At 43.6% G+C, this 17,907-nt stretch overlaps 1 protein-coding gene across 15 annotated transcripts in view; it reads right to left on the bottom strand.

Moving 5' to 3' along the window:
• AUTS2 (activator of transcription and developmental regulator AUTS2) overlaps positions 1 to 17,907 on the bottom strand; it is a 1,174,081-nt gene that overhangs the window by 489,183 nt on the left and 666,991 nt on the right. For all 15 annotated transcript variants that reach the window (XM_039507742.1, XM_039507744.1, XM_039507745.1 and 12 more), the window contains one exon: positions 5,005 to 5,106. In XM_039507742.1, coding sequence (XP_039363676.1) covers positions 5,005 to 5,106 — 102 coding nt within the window. The remainder of the gene's footprint in view (positions 1 to 5,004; positions 5,107 to 17,907) is intronic.

The following is a 17,907-nucleotide window of genomic DNA, read 5'->3' as shown; positions in this document are numbered from 1 at the left end:
ATCTTGAGATGAGATCTGCGGAAGCAGGAGGTGGCACCGTGTGTGCAGAGTGTTGAAGGGGTTGGGAAAAAGATGGAACAGGGTGTATATTTTTCTGGGCCCAGACGTTTCTCATCCGGTTATCAAACTGGAGTTCTAAACAGCGTGATTTTGATGCCATTGGTAAGTCATTATTCCTCATAATGATCATCTCCTACCTGAAACCATGGAGGAGAAAAATAGCAGATTTTACTATTGCTACCCATGATCTAGAGCAATCAAATAACTTCTGTGTGAGAGAGAACAAGTCACATAGATCAGAGATACCAGAACGCCTCAGCTATTTGTCACTATCCACATTTGTATGGTGTGGATCAAAGTTAGGGCTGGATGAACCATGAAGGATACAAGAATGGATTTCAATGGGACGACTCACGTACTTAAAGCTCACATGCTTAAATTTGCTTCAGTGCTTTGCTGCATTGAAGCCAAAGTGCTCAGGATCGAGCTTTTGTGGGGAGTTTTGCAGCGTGTTGACATTTCTACTCTGTCAGAAATAATAATCAGTGGTATAGTAGACTCGTTGGCTAATCCCCTTAACACTCTGGGATGTTTACCATCCAGGCCTGCTGGCTGCTATATGCTCATTCCCCCCCGCAAGGATTCCCTTACCTCCTCTGGCAACTGAGGGAAGGAAGATGATCTCAAGTATTTCAAAAAGGGAAATCAAAATTGAGTGAGTTGAGAGAGTTCCAGGCTGAGGAAAAGAGAAGGCACTGCCATGTTGTCTTAAAGCAAAATCTTAACAGAATGAATTCCACTACTGGCAAGATTTTGATGAGATTAAAATGACTATAGCACCCTATATATTCCCAGCTACACATAAAAAGGTCTCCAGTTTCTCTGCTTTAGGGCCCTAAGGCGAGCTCTATCCAGAAAGCAGAAAGTAAATGGTTATTCCAAAAAGACGATAGGAGAGAGAGAGAGAGAGAGAGAGTGTGTGTGTGTGTATGCGTTGGGGGGGGGGGGCCGGTGGAAGACTGGTTTACAAACTCAAACAATGAGATTTATTAGCTCACTGTCCAACAGTTGCTGTCAGGAGCTGTCAGGTAATCATTCTCCTTAATTTACCAGAGGTCAAGTTTTCTGTTAATTAAATTCTTTTGGAGAGTCAAGGGGAATGGGGCGCAGGGAGAGATGGAAAAAGAGGGAATGGAAATCAGTTTCACTGCATTGCATTTGACAAGAACATGGGGCAATTCCACTTCCTACTTTCTGATGCTATTTCAAAACTCATTAAGAGGCAAGTCTCCTGATTAACATGGTCTTTTCATAGTATTATTTTCTTTTTGGTTTTGACCAGTGCTCTTGCAAGTTCTGCAAATTACCTGCTTGGATCTCATCAGGCTGCAAAGGAATGATCCCTTGTAAAAACACTTTGACTTAATGTCTGTGTTACCCAAGGATTGTAGACACCTTTATAAAATGCACAGTTGAAAGATATCTGTCAGGAGAGGGAATGATGCCACTGACAAGTGAGTTTGCAACTGGTAATTGATTATACTATCTCCCTCTTTCTGCATCTGTCACTGGGCTATCACTTAGGTTTCTCATTAAAGCTCATGAAGTTAACATTTCTATATCAACAGCTTACTTACAACCGGAGATTTGAAAATGGATTATCCATCTAAAATATATGCATTCCCTTCATTATACATCTTTGTGCAGGAACCATGCATACTGTTCTAGCTTGTATGACTACCACAGTAGAAATTCATCATGTTGAGAGTCCAAGATTTACTTTTCTGACCTGTGGGCTAATCTCAATGAGATATTTTAAATTTTACCCATATTTCCCACTGAGTACACAATCTCTTTGTGTATTTTTCCCAGGTGAAAAGTGTCTATGTTAGAGAAAATTCTGCAGAGAGAAAGAGAGATCTTAGTCTCATCTATTGTTCTTTTCAGGACAATCAGTGTTGGCAAATAAGATGCAGACAGCCTGCACCTTTTAAAAATGTATTATTTTAAAATAACACTATTAAGCTCTCAAACCTTGTTTGTTTGAAATAATGCAATTCAAGGTGGGCTCTCACAGAGCTGGAAGTAAAACTATCAGAGCTGTTATCTGGGAATCCATCTTTAAAAAAAACAAGGTTTCTGCTGTAGCCTGAGAAGGAAATGTACAAGGATATTTACTTTTCATAACTGAAAGAATCCGAAAAAGGCTGGAGGCCACCGCAGGCCCAGATAACAAGATATCCATCTCATGCATGCTTCTTAAGTCTTAGCTGAACTGGCAGCACTGGACAGCGATCCAGGGGTCTCTTGAAAAGGCAAGTTTCAACAGTGTTATGTTATCAAAGCATGACAGGGCTTGCTATCAACTTAGGCAAAAGAAATAAAAATATATATTAATCAGATTATTGCTGAGATCCCCGCTCACAGATAATGTAATCCTCATGTGATCTCTTGGGTGTCTAATGGGAATGAAAAGTGTTTCCCTCCTTTCCATTATCTGCATTGTGAGGTTGAAGACAATGTATTGCCAGGGGACACAGGATGCATGTCTGTAAAACTAGGGGACTGGAATCAGGAGCACTGGGGTCTACTCCCAGCTCTGGCACTGACTTGCTGTGAGGCATTCAACAAGTCTCGGTCCTGGGGTCCCCATCTTTAGTACATTGCAAGGCTTGCATAGATGATGTTATGCAAGTGTAAAATATTCCGATCAGCCCCAAGCTGCAGTGCAGGCACATGACACAACCACGACTACAACAGTGAAGTACAATGAGTGTTGCCAAAGATCTAAGTCAATGGAAAATCTCAAATTACTTGCTGAAGTCAACTGCCTCTCCTTTGATGGTATCTTATTGCACTGATAACAGCCTCACCCTACGGCTATAAAGGGCAGGCTTTAAAACTAACATAGGGCCATCCATGAAGGTTGAGTCTAAGGGAGGGATGGGCCCCTAAAATAATGGCACAAAGGAGAGAGAAAGATGGAGAAGGTTTCATACCGTCACACCAGCAGTTTAGGAGGCTATTCCAGAAGTACTGCACAGGGCAGCCAGAACTAGCTCTGTACCTTGAGGCTTAAATTTGCCAAGAAAATGGGTTTAAAAAAGTTCTGCTTTTCTCAGTTTCATTTCTGCTCAACTTGATCTCATCTGTGCAAGCCACCCTATGTTACCTGTCTTCCAAATTTGAACACCTATTTCTGAGTCTTGGGTATCATTTATTATGCACTAGAGATATAGGACCAGACCTTCAGATGGAGGGGGTCTGGTGAAATGATGATGAATTAAACCAGCTGAGGATCTGACCCATCAGATGTCCTATAGATGAGCCAGTGTATTTTTTTTAAATCCACCCCTGGGATAGATGATCTAATTACAGCAAAAGAAGGTCCATTTTGTTCCCAGAATGTGTCTACTCTCATTCTAGGCATTGGTTGAATAACTGATGCATAGTTTAATCGGTGAATGGTTAACTCTGCAACAGAGAGAGGAAGAAAGGTATCTCCATGTTTTTTGCATGGAGATACCTTCTCATCACTAGTACTGGCTCCTTCAACGGGAAGTTTGGCCAAGCAGTGGAGGCAAAACTTGTGCATGTTATACCTGTTAGCCATGTTATACCTGTTCAGTGAATAAAAATGACTTGAGTCTCTCCAGTTCCCCAACACCTTTTGCAAGTATGAAATTCGCTACAGTAAATACATTCCTCCCCTTCCCGTCCTGGGTAAGAGCCTACCGTACTTATCAAACTAGTGTTCACTGTGTAGCTAATTATACATAATCAATCTACGGGTAACAGATTAGATCTGAGTTTCACTGTTAAAGTATCAGTATGTATCACTGATGAGTGTGTATTATGTATGTAAGTAAAATAAAACTAATGCATGGCCTGTAGGCTTTAGGTCTGAGAGATATGTAACTTGTCCACAGAAAGCCACAGAGGCCTCAAGCAAGTTGGCATGACTAGATAACTGAGACAGAATCCTGTATCAGTAAATGTTAAGATTACAGTAAAAGATGGCTTTGAATGCTGATGCTCTGGAACTATGCAGCAATAAATGGGAAAATCTGCCACAACGTACCAGTTAATACCACAAGATGCCCGACATTTCAGGCGACTCTGTAATAACCTCAAGTTGCTATGGTAACTCATTGATGTAGATGTTATTGGGAACAAGGGGAATGAAGGGGATAGCCTATGAGAGATGGGTCACCCTAAAATTCATGGGGTGTTGAAGTGCAAATCAAGAAGGAGGGGATGTCACTTTAATGTATATGCATGAGCATAGTGGGCATAAAAGAAAACCAGGATAAAAGCTGTTGCCTAGCCGGGGAAGCATATTAGGAGACACCCACCAGAGGCGGCCACCTGATAATTATCCTATTCCTTTCGATGTTTCCCCAGGGGATGGGAGTATGAAATCACTGATGCTGGACAACGTATGGTTTGTCTCTATCTGAGTATTTGCGGTAGTTGTGGCGTCGTTTATCTGCTTAATGAAATTGTTAATAAAAAGGACATTTGACAACTTGTGAGTCTACTACTTTGTGGTCACTTTTTCTCACGTACTCCCAGAGTCTCCAAATCTGTCGATATTTATCATGGTGGTTCTCCCCCTGTTAATCCTGATATTATTGTTGTTCGGGAGCTTGAATCTTGGGCACATGTCACTGTGGTCTAAGATACCAACCTACCAATATTATAGAGGCTACAACTGTCTAGTTCATTGCAACGTAACAAATTAATCAATTCTTTTCTTTCAACTGGCTGCAAGCGAGTGACCCCCTACACACAAATAGAGACGGTTACTAAATTTAGAAGGAGTCCATCCCACGAGGGGGCAGGAGAGCCACACCCCACCAGTGAGGTAGGCAGGAGGAGTTTAGCAGCACATTGCTCCCCCGGGGCCAAATTCTACCCTGATTTACACCCTTCAAAAAAAAAAAAAAAAAAAAAAAAAGGATGCAACTCAGGGCAGTATTTGGCCTCAGGAGTTTTACTTACGTCACTGAGTCTTTCCCGAGAGCTGCTCCGATGGAATCCTTTCGATTCTCCACTGGCACTTTCACTGTCACTGTCTCGGCAACTGTTCTGACCTGGCTTGAGCTGCAGAAGACAGACAGAGCACATACAAAAAGCAGAAGTTTAGATTGGTTCAAATAACTATTCCTCTCTGATGTTACTCCTTAGCACCACTGCTGTGGCACCTGTAGAACCGCAAGGGCAAGATCCAGCCTCAGCATCCACAGGTTTCTTACAATCACAGACCTACTCCAAGTGGCATCACAATTGCACATGAATGTCTAGAGTGTCAGTCTGCTGAAATACAAGCAAACAAGGTCCCTGTCCCAAAGAACTTACAATTTAAGTCTTTTAACCTGAAAACATTGAGCCACAAAAATAAAGTTACTCACACCACTGAGACTGCTTGTTTTCATAAAGTTACCGCCCCCCCCCCCAACTAAGCATGTACACCATCAATGCCTAATTTAGTAAGGTCAACTGAGGATCTAAGATCAACTGAAGACACTTTAGAGAGGTCATGATCTTCACTGTGGGGATGTTTTGGAAGATTGGAGCCTAAATTCTTTACTTAGTTCCATAAAAGCTTCTTGGCTGTTCTATATATTCATAGACCAACATGATCTATTTGTTAGCTTCCATATTTTTCTTGTGTTTCAAACGAATTTATAAATGATAAACCTTGAAGGTTAAAAAAGTCCCCATTCTTTCTGTGTGTCTGAGAACACACACAGCCTTCGGATGCTGTAGATTGTACAAGTTAAACACTCAGAGTATTAATGCAGCTAGACTGCTGTCTAAACATGATATAATTAGTAGAACTGAGTGAATACTGACAAAACATGTTTCTGTTTATCTACACTTCACTACCATTTGCTCGATTTTATGAAATAATTTGCTTCTGCCCTTTTGCATTATTTTCTGTGAACATTTGTGTGACTGGGTTCTACTGGCATGAATATTTGTAGAAGACACATTTCAAAGCCGTGAGTATATATGGAAACTGAATTTTAAATTAACATATCAGAGTATTTTGCACCAGAAGTGCACGTAGGAAGAATACTATGGGATTTATCAGAACAAATCACAACCTTGCAACAGTTCAAGAACGAATACCAAATATTGGCATAGAGGTATGCAGAATCAACTATAAATAATTAGCAAAACTACTCATCTAATTCTTTCTACTAATGAATAAATTCAAGGCGATTGTGATCTGCTCACAGGTATTCCATGAATAGCAAAACAAAACCTAAAAATGCAATTTTCAAAAGTGCTTGGATACATTCTTTATTGTGAATTATCCTCTGAACACAAATATTTATAAATCTGTCCAAGGAGTTCTCCACTGTTTCACTGTGCTTTCTGGAGTATCTACGAACACTCCTGTTCTGTCTTGTCCATATAGGAGCTGAGAACCACAGCATTTCCAGCTCCTATCAGTTTCAGCAGTAGAAACCAAAATGTCTCCATTCACAGAACTACATCTTGTCGACCAATCCAAGCTCTTATTCTTTTAAGTTATTCACTTTTTTATTTCTGATCTATTTGCCCTACAAAGCATGCTGCAAGCTTTTCCCAGCATACATGTACACACGGACTCTCATACACACACACACTTACTCTCTTCTCCTCCCCTCATGGGTTTACCACCTGAATGCATGAAGCATCTTGGAACTTGTGCCCTAGTAGTATATTGTCACTATTCCCCTTCTCCCCCCACTCCCCACAGAATTTGGTCAAGATCAAACTGCTAGGAAAAGTAGGCACTCAGCAACTTGTATTTCCTGCTATGAAGGCAACCCACCTTCAATTTCACCTTCTCTTCAGCTGTATTCTGAGACATCTGGTTTTTTACACAAACAGTTTATTTAAACTCCTTTAAAGGTATGCACTTCAGGAAGCTCATACCCCAAGACACTAGAAGAATGTATTTTGCTCTTGCTAAAAAAAAGGTAATCCAGTGGACTTGGGGCGGGGGGTGCAGAGAGAGGGAAGGCACCTGGTATCTATGCCAATGCCCAGCTCTGCCAATGCCCTAGTATGTAATCTTAAATGAATCACTTCACCCCTGTGCCTTAATTTCCTCAACTGTTAAATGGGGATGATACTTTATCTCCTTTAAAAGTGCTTTGAGACCCTTGGCTGAAAGGTGCTATTTTAGAGCTGGACATTGCTCTTAAACAGTCCTTCACAGATACGGTTACCAACTTTCAAATTGCAGAAAACCTAATACCCTTGCCGTGCCCCTTTCCTGAGGTCATGCTCCTTCTCCGAGGCCCTGCCCCCCACTCACTCCTTCTGTCACTCACTCTCCCCCACCCTTGCTCATTCATTTTCACTGGGCTGGGACAGATGGTTGGGGTATGGGAGGGGTGAGGGCTCTGGGGTGGGTCCAGAGTGCAGGAGGGAGCTCCGGGCTGGGGGGGGGGGTGGGTGTAGGCTCCAGGAGGGAGTTTGGGTGTGGGAGGGGGCTCAGGGCTGAGGCAGGGCCACGTGAGGGGGTGAGGGCTCTGGATGGTGCTTACCTCACGCAGCTCCCGGGAAAGACGGCCGGCATGTCCCTCCGGCTCTTAATGGGAAGGGCGGCCATGGGGGCTCTGCACACTGCACCTGCTCACTGCGATTCCCAGCCAACGGGAGCTGCGAGCCAGCACTTGGGGTGGGGGCAGCGTGCAGAGCCCCTGTGGGTGCCCCCACGCTGGAGAGATGTGCAGGTAGCTTCCCGGGAGCTGCACAGAGCCGGGTAGGGAGCATGTCTTAGCCCCGCTGCGCCACCAACTGGACACCCGGCAACCCTATTCACAGACGATTTAAAATATAAACGCGCAGCATCCACATTTATCATAGGAAATTCAGAACCTTTTCAGCGGTCACCTACGGCTCACTTATTTGTACCACAGCCCACTACCAATCGGGTGGCTTGTGTGCATTCATTTAATAGGCCTGTGGTATCCCCTCATGAACCAAACTGCTAGACCTGTGAGGAAGTTTTGGGGGCAGATCCTCAGGGAGTGGAAATGCACATAGCTACCATGATTTCACTCAGGTTGAGATACTCCACATCACACTCTTTACAATGGAACGTAGACTGAATGGGTTGGGAACAGCGGTGCCCTTGTGACTGTGTCTGCGCAGACTGAGGTTTATGGGACTGAGGGAAGAAGGAGAATTAGGGGGAAAAAAACTTTCCATAATCCCTACCCACAAAGAAGAAATTATTTCATATCCTCTAAAGACAAGCTAGCTGGGCTCTGAAGGCCAGAAATGCTCTCAATCAGTGTGGGGTAGCGGCTAGAATTCTCTGTGGAAAAACACTTAGCTGAAGCAAGGATGGATGCGCATAAGAGATGAATGTTCCAGAAGCTCTGTCAGACCTCCCCAATATTCACAGTTCCTGCCTTACCATACGCTCAATCTCTTTGCATTGGCTAAAAAAAGGAAGCTCTTGGATCCCTCTAGCACAGGGGCGGGCAAACTTTTTGGCCTGAGGGCCACATCAGGGAATAGAAATTGTATGGCAGGCCATGAATGCTCATAAAATTGTGGTTGGGCTGTGGGAGGGGGTGAGGGCTCTGGTTGGGGGTGAGGACTCGGGGGTGGGGCTGGGGATGGGAGGTTTGGGATACAGGAGGGTGCTCCAGGCTGGGATTGATGGGTTTGGCTAGTGGGAGGGGGATCAGGGCTGCGGCTGGGGCAGGGGCTTGGAGAGAGGCTCAGGGGTGCAGGCTCCAAGTGGCAATTACCTCAGCTCCTGGAGCAGCATGTCCCTTCACGTGGAGCAGCCCCCGACCCTGCTAGAGTGCCAGAGCGGGGCCATGCAGCTGCTTCTGGGAACTGCATGGTGCAGCCCCCGATGCTGCACCCTGAATCGGGGCCATGCCGCGGCTTCCGGGAACCGCATGGTGCAGCCCTCGACCCGGCGCGCCAGCTGGAGCACCAGAGCAGGGCAAGCCCCAGACCCTGTTCCCCAGTGGGAGCTCACGGGGCAACTTAAAACGGCTTGCAGGCCGGATCCAGCCCACGGGCCGTAGGTTGCCCACCCCTGCTCTAGCAGCTGAAAAATTAAAAAAAAAAGGAAAAGAAAAAAGCTGAGATAAATGTTTATAACATATTATCCTAACTAAAGTAAGTACCATGGCTAAGCCATAAAGTCTCAGCTAAACAGAACATTATTGCAAACGTAATGTCTTATCAGACCGATCTAATGGATCTGTTTTTGGGGTCATAACTAATTCAAGAGGTCTAATCCGTCATATATAATTCATAGATCTTATCTATGACCAAGATGTACTGTAATGTTATGGCCCCAGCTTTAAAATTCAACCAGCCTCAGGAAAATAGATCTACTTTCACTGACTCGGTATTGTGTCAACAACTGCTCGGCGGTGAAAAAACTCCTACTGTTATTGAGGCTTGAAGATTTTTTTTTTTTTTAGCAGCAGTTTTTCACATATTTTTATACCAGAGTTTTCAATATCTATTTTATTTAATAAATATTTTCCTGTCTCACTATTTAATCAGCGCTTCTAACTATATCAGCAGCTTTCCTCTTTCAGCTCCTGCACTTAGTTCTCTTCACAGAGAAGAAAATGTACAGAATAGCTTAAAATAAAAACCCAAAACAGTGTGAATATAAAACCCAGTAATAAAAGCAGCAGTATTTTTTCATTGTTGCAGGAAGCCATCTTTTTTCTGTGCCAGATTGTATGGTCAATAGGTCCTTCAGTCATTGAGATGCTGATCTAATTATGTTGGTTAACCATCTTTAATACCCAGCCAGGAAATTTTTGATCATTGTTTTCATTACTCTTGCTGAAGACCTAACAAACTCCCATCACTGCAGGACTCAGCAGAAACTTGATTTATTTGGGGAACAGCTTTCAAGAATTAGCTATCAGCACTGCTCATTTTTATAGTTCTCCCATTAGGTGGTGAGTTCCAGCTAGTTACAGGGAGAGAAGAGAAGCCCAGCAGGTGTCATTTTTCCAGACACAATTTACAGAAAGTCAGAGGATATGGCTGAGATATCTGAGCCCAGAACTCAGGACGAACAAAGTGAATTGTGTAGACTGTAGAGCAAACTCAGAGGCAAGTCCAGGTTAAAATTTCTCATTTCTCCACATTTTCCTTTGTTTTTCCAAGCAGAGATTTTCTCATGCCAGACGGCTGTGGGTTTCCCTTTTATTCCAAAAAGGAATAAGAAAGTATCAAACTGTACCGTACTAAAAAAAATATAAAAATTGGCCCAATACCTTCTTTAAAGACACTTAAACTTACACATGCCCATGCACGTGAGGACAGTTTGAACGGACAAGCAATCTCTCACTACAGTCTAGTCACATAGATTCAGCTGGTCAAAGTTCAAGAGAGACTGCAATAACATAACCCTAGTAAAACGGACTGCCAATAAAAGGTTAGACCCGCAGCTATTCTGGCATGGGCGGCGGGTGAACCTTCCCCCGGGGGAGGTTAGTTCCTGGGCCCACTTCTGCCCGCAGCCCCGCCTCTTCTGCCCCAGGCCCCGCCCCCTCCCTACTCAGCCCACTTGCTGCATCCCTCCTTTACTCCCCTCTCCTCCCCGCCACTCACCGCGTCCCTCCTTTCCTCCCATCTCTTCCCCGCGAGGCCTCCACTGCCCACAGGGACAGGGCAAGCAGGGACCTCACGGGGGAGTGGGATGGAGGAGAGGAGGGATATGGCAGGTGGGAGGAGCCTCGCGGCAGTACAGGAGAGGAGGGACACAGCAAGTGGCAGGGACCTCTGTGGGGGTGTGTGTGTGGAGTGGAGAGAGACCCAGCGAGGCCTTGGGGAAAGGGTGAAGCATGGACAGGAAGAGGCAAAGTGCAGGTAGGGCCACCACATCCCAGGCATCTGGCAGCAGGGTGGCAGCGACTGCGCCAGGGGAGGCTTATTATATCCGCCACACATGCATTCTGGATAAGCTTGGAGCACTGCTCTGCTAGCACAAAACAGCCTAGTCAATAGTTAGGTGGCACACAGGAACTACGATTGATCCTATACCATTCCTCTCCTGGGATCTAGTGCAGGGGACAGAGCCAGGGAAAAGGGCCCACTATGTGAGTCTCTTCTACAATAATTCCCACTGCAGGCCAGTGACAGCTGGCACACAGTTTACAGCAGCCTCCAGACTAAACAACACTGGGAACCTAGCCTGCTGCTGCTGAGCTGGTCAATGATCGGGCAAGGGTTTGCAACTAGCATCTTTTGGCTCCTTAGCCGCACTTCAGAATATGGCCATGTGAGTTTTTACAAAATCTAACAAATGCTTTCATGATCCACAAATGCCGGCCATGAGGACTTGGGATTGTTTCACAATGTAATCACACTCCTGCACTGTTAGCAACCCAAGTAATACAGAATTGTGCTAGTGTACAGACACCAGAAAGTGAGACTGAATACACACAGAAAGTGAAAGTGAGCACTCTAGTTCTATTTGCCCGAGTAACATGGGGATCACGTGTTGGAAAACACATTTGCCATTTTAAAACTTTCCTGTTGGTGATGTTTAGTGTCGTCAGTGACTAAGGCGTTGGGACTGAAGGTCAGATATTAAATCCCCCTTCCCCCAGGTACCCGCATTTTTCTATTCAAAATAACTCGCAATGAAAGAAAGATAAATGAGAAGAAAGATTAGAAAAAAAGAGAGAGAGGTCTTGTGGTTAAGGCACTGGACTGTGACCCAAAGAAATCTGGGTTCAATCTCTACATCATACAGACTTCCTGGCTGTCCTTAAATTGTCCGTGCCTCTCATCTCTCTGCCAAACGAGGATACCATCACATCTTTTCTCCCACCCTTTCTGCCTGGTCTACTATTTAGACTATAAGATCTTTGGAGAAAGGACTGTCTCTTACTATGTGTCTGTACAGTACCCAGAACAGTGATCCTGTAATACAAGTAATATACCTGCACCCTCACACAAATGCTTGAGGAAATGTCATGCTTAAAATGAAAAAAAAAAAACAAAACACCAGCACACCCACCTGTTTTTTTGTTGTTGGTCCCCTCCCACCCATCCCTGAGTTCCCATCAGCACATTCTAAAGATATTATCTTAAGAGAACTTAAGTTTGGTCAAAGGCATTGAGCTGCTTGTCAGCAGAATCAGAAATATGATAAGAAAGACATGAGCTACTGTGGAGCTTAGTGTAAGGAACGTGCAGAGAGGAAACTGCTGAAGGGCACGCAGGGAGTTATAGAGATATTGAGTCTGGCTCTCAGCAAGGGCGGTCTGACAGTGTCAGTTAGTTACTGTATCAATAGATGAGAGAAAAACAGAGAGATTAGTTGAGGTTTGAACGCACGGTCAAATCACCAAGAAACTGACCAAAAATTACTAGGTTTCTGAATAAACCTATAGTTTCCAAAATGAATACATGGAGAGAAATGTACAACCACTTGCTCTTCGTGACACTGTAATAAGTGCTGGAGAAACAGAAGAGGAAAGGATTGCAAATAATGCTGGATGACATAGAAACACAAAGGAGATTCTGGGTGTGAAGGGATTTTTGCATGCAAGCATCATGAACATGTTGTGTTGTGCGCACACCTATGAGATAATGGGGCACTTAAATCCATGAGAGTCAAAGAGCAACCTAAATACCCAACATTACCCACAAAGAGTTAAATATACTGCATAATGCAGAGCTTATCAACTAGATTTCTGTTGAAGATAAAGGTTGATATACATTAAAGGCAAAATTTGACCTAATTGCACAGCCTTTATTTATTTATTTATAGAGGCACAGGACTGTAGATACTATATTAGTCAGGCATCTCAGAAATGATGCATGGACACAAGAGGGCAAACCATAAAATATTATTCAGGAAAACTCATAAAAACATGGATCCATGTTGGTTTCTTTGCCTCTGGGCAGAACAATGGAGGAGGGAGATAATCATGATAGGGGAGGAGGCAGAAAGAATGAGCATGCTAAAGAACAGATAGCAACATCCTAGGAAGTCACCAGTCTATTGTGGTGGCTCCCTTAGGCAGAGGTTTTTAAAGGTATTTAAGCATCGCAGTGCTCAGTGCCACTGTGCCTAATCAAATTCGGAGCCTAAATCTCTTTTCCCAAATGGATTTAGGCACTTGGGAATCTAAATCTAAATGGACTTGATGGAATTTAGGCCACTAAGTGCCTAAATGAAAAAAAGAGATTTAGGCTCCCAAATCTGTAGGTGTTGTGGCACTGAACCCCCCACTCTCCCAAATAGTTTTAAAAATCTGGGCCTAAGCCACTTTATATAATTCCATAATGCTGATGGGTGATTAGTAGGTAACGAAAAGTGAAGTAAATAAATCTACGGAGAATTAAGTGAAAGCCTTTTTCACAGAGCCTATGGAATGTGTCAAAAACACCCTCATGCTGCTCTTCTGAGCTATTTTTTTGTTTCTTTATTGCCACCCCATACCATTTGACAGCTCTACATCTAGACTATGGTATAGTCCCGAAGTGCCTGAGTTTCTGCATCATATGGAATTAAAGGATTATTTCACTACATTGTACTTTTAAACTAGGAATAACAACACTTCTATCCATTATAGTGCACTCAGCAAGCTAAGCCTTTCCCAGAGCCTTAGAAGAGGACACCTGCTTCCCAAGGGATAGAATAACCTGCCTGCAAGGAGTGAAATTAGGCTCTCGTTTCTGCCTGTCACTCTTTATTTCCACAGTTTTCGTAAGGACAAAAGAATCCAAAACTCTTTGTGATCCATCTTCTAGTTGGGCAAACTTGTCTGTTGAATAAAATGGATATATACACATTCAATTAGCAATACTTTATCCTGATTATTATTATTTATTTAAGGCCAACAATAATATCTGTCCCTACATAAAACAAGTCTGGCTCTCTGTGCTACTGTAATACAAAAATAAATAATAAATTCACATGCTACCCCCAAGACCATCTAGACATGGGGTTCTCAAACTGGGATGTTATTACACGGGGGAGAGGGGTCGTGAGCTCTCAGCCTCCACCCCCAAACCCCGCTTTGCCTCCAGCGTTTATAATAGTGTTAAATATTTTTTTAAAAAGTAATTTAGAAGGGGGTCATACTTATAGGATTGCTGTGTGAAAGGGGTCACCAATACAAAAGTTTAAGAGCCACTAATCGAGATGCTCCTTCCAGACACGCTTGGCAACAAAACAAAAAACACGTCAGCCTTGCACTAAATCCTTGAGATAACAAATCTGGCTCTGGCTGATCAAGAGGCTGGAAGTGTGTTCCATAGTCGGGGAACTTCACAGAGAATACCCGGCTGGCAGTTCCCTTTCCATTTAGGCCTGCGGAGCTGCAGCTCAGGCGCTGAGTTCAGGCAGGAGAAAGAGGCGGCCTCTTAGGGCTCTGGAGCACAAACCATTTAATACGGTGTGGGGTTAAGAACCAACACCTAGAATTCCACCCCAGATGCTAGCATGCAGCCAACGCAGCTCATGGGGCACTGGTGTCCTGGGTCTCTGAGTGTATGTTTCCATTACAAGTGCATTCCACACCTGCCTGATATTTCCAGCAGGTCTCAAAAGATATAGCCAAATGCCAAGTGCACTACAGCAGCGTGTTTTCATTGAGATCATAACCGTAGTGAGCACCACATCCAAGGACATGGTTGCACCCTTCTTTGGGGGCCCACAGCAATAGCCTACGCTCAAGCAAGACACTGATCATGCGAGCTTTGGTCACAAGCAGCACTCAGACATTTTCAAGAAGTTATTTTGTAGTTTTCCCTTATTTGGGATCCCAAGAGGCTTTACTTCAAGTGAGCCAGGGGAATGAGCAAGAGTTCCTGGGCTCACACATGGACCCAACCCCACTGGATCCCCCAAGCTTCCACTAGATCACCAGCCTAGCCATGAAATGAAAATCCTCTTCTTCTGATCATAAGGAGAATAGCTGGGAAGGTCGTAATGTGGATTCATGCTTTATTCATCAGCATCTGTCAGGACAGGAACAGTCTGGTTACAACAGGAGATCAGGCTCAACATCATCATCACATGTGGATGGCTGTAATGTTGCCATTTTTGATGCCCTGGAAGGCTTTGCCAATACATTTTCTGCTAGTGGTGTCACCACATGCTCTGAGGTGATCGATCGTCATGTGCTAGGAGGAGAAAAAACGAAGTTTCCAAAAGCCTCTGATCAGCGGGCTTAAAAATTGATGATTTAAACAAATACACAAAATTCAATTTAATAATCAAAGTGAAGATTTCATCTCTTACTGTGTTCCATTCCTGATTTTTGTTGAAGTATTATTTAAGTAGTTTCTCCCCGCAAGGGCGGCTCCAGGCACCAGCGCACCAAGCACGTGTCTGGGGCAGCAAGCCACAGGGGGGCGACCCGTGAGGGCGGCAGTCAGGCTGCCTTCAGCAGCATGCCTGCTGAAGGTGCTGGATTGGCAGACCGCCTGCAGACATGCCGCCGAAGGCAGTCTGACTGACGTGCTTGGGGCAGCAAAATACATAGAGCCGCCCCGTCTCCCCCTTCTCCAAACTCCTTTTACTGAAAAAATTACAAGAATATGTATATACAAATAGTTTTCCTTCCTCCATCCCCAAAATAATGTAAGTAAATCTAATTGAGGTTGTCACCATAGCTATAAAACAATATCAAATGGATACAGAATCATACAACAGAAGTGACTATGTTTGTAGATTAAAATAATTGTCATTTCCAGTTCCCTTTTGGCCTGATCTGAGTTGCTCTTGCTTGATAAGTAAGATTTGGGGTGCAAAACTCCATTGAAATCAATGGAGATGCATCTATTTACACCAGCAGAAAATTTGTCTCTCTCTGCTATCGTTATACTGAGAAGCCAAGTAAAAAAGGTGGATTAAGTGTTCTGATTGTGTTCTTCTTACAGTGACAGCAGCAGAAGTCAGGAGCTAGGGTAAATGGTGCACTTGCCTTAAAAAAACAACCATAACAGCAAACAACAGGAGCTGGCATGCATTCCTTCTGACTTTTTCCCTTCATTATCTGGTTTGATATGCATTTGTATATGTCCAGGCAAAGATGCTTTGAAGTAGCTCTATTTTATCTAAGTTCATAGAGAATGGAGCCCATTTTTTGTTTTGTTTTTTTTTCTTTTCTGTAATTGTTTATACAGAAATCAAAGATAAACCTGGGTTAAACACCTTGAAATGGAGTCTTAGGCCACGTCTACACTACCCGCCGCATCGGCGGGTAGTAATCAATCTATCAGGGATCGATTTATCGCGTCTCATCTTGATGCGATAACTCAATCCCCGAATCAACACCCGTACTCCACCTCGGCAGGAAGAGTAAACAGAGTTGACAGAGGAGCTGCCGCGGCCGACTTGCCAGGTAAGTCGAACAAAGACACTTCGACTTCAGCTACACAAATAGCTTAGCTGAAGTTGTGTATCTTAGATCGAACCCCCCCACAATGTAGACCAGCCCTTAGACTCATACATACTACATGCAACATATAAAGTGTAAAAGATTTGCTCGGTACTCTGGCACCTGTTAAAACAAAGATATGAAACAGAAAGCTGCTGGCAATTGTAATAAATGAAGCATATTTCAGTATACTTTAAAAGCTGAATTGCAAAGGAAAAAGACTTTTTTCTGACCCTTTGCATTTTGATGGTTGCACAGTGAGAAATATGGCCTTTACAATTACAATCTTGCAAAGCACTCAATTATACCCATCACTCTCTCCAACCAGCTTCTAAAAGTCACAGAATCTCAGACAGCGGGCCAGAAAAGATTACTAAGGTCCAACCCAGCTGCAAGGAGCTAACCAAAGTTGTGAGGATCAGGATGGAATCTTTCTCCTCCTTTAAATACTTCTCACACTCATTTGTTGAACCTTTTTCTATTCCATCTCTTCCACCAGCATCTCTCCTTCTGCTTAATGTGCCAGACTCCTTGTTGTCTTCCTTCAAATCCCTCACCAAACACGGTTCCTCCAAGAAGCCTCTCAATGACAAATACTGCAAACTTACTCTAGCACCTCACATGTGTACTGTCAATTGTTGTGCATATTTTTTATATGTATCTATATCCATATAGACTTGGGTTCTGTATCTGCTTTAATAGAGCAATGTCAGTTTACATCTGCTGGTAATCTTGCCCATAGACATGCTATCTGTTTATCTTGTGTGTGCGCCCAAACTCAACTGTAAGTTCATTGCAACGTGAACAGGGTCTTCTAATAGGTGCATGTGAACATTCAGTAAATAGCAACACATTCTCTCCATGTTGGTTGTGGGGGTTTTCACGTAGGAGTATCTTTATAGTCCTCGGCCATGCAAAATTTAGACGTGTAGAGGATCACCACATAGCAGAGATTTCATCAACACATAGAACACAAGAAAGGCTTATTTCTGAGCATTTGCCATTTTCCAGGACTATCCTGTACTTCTCTCTCACTAGAGTTTTATCAACCCTTCCTTTAAGTATTTATAGTGATGGTGTACCACTTTCCCAGAGACCCTATTCCAGATGTATTTGACACTCTCAGAGGTGTTGAGCTTTTTGGCTGCATTATCCAGCAAAGAATGAGCAAACCCCAAATCCTTTACTGAGAGTCTATCTACAGCTATATAAAATATTGAAAAAGAAGAGAAAGACATACCATCCCATTTAGCAAGAAGTGTCTGACATACAACTCACTAGGGAGAAACAGCTTGGTCTCTGGTTGACTATGAAATGTACAAGCTACTGGAGGAATGCAAGGATCTAGGGAGGTAAAAATTAATCACATGATGGCACAGAAACAAACAGGCCAGGGTCATAAAGCCTAATGACACCAGGGCTTTGGAACTGTCTGCTTGCCTCTGCAGAGTAGGTTGATGAGTCTCAGACAAATCCCTAATGCAGATGTACATGTCACCAG

Source organism: Mauremys reevesii, linkage group 20 (assembly GCF_016161935.1).
Source record: "Mauremys reevesii isolate NIE-2019 linkage group 20, ASM1616193v1, whole genome shotgun sequence".
NCBI classification, from domain to species: Eukaryota; Metazoa; Chordata; order Testudines; family Geoemydidae; genus Mauremys; species Mauremys reevesii.
Note: the sequence above shows the minus strand (reverse complement) of the source record. Positions and strands in the feature narration are given on the sequence as shown.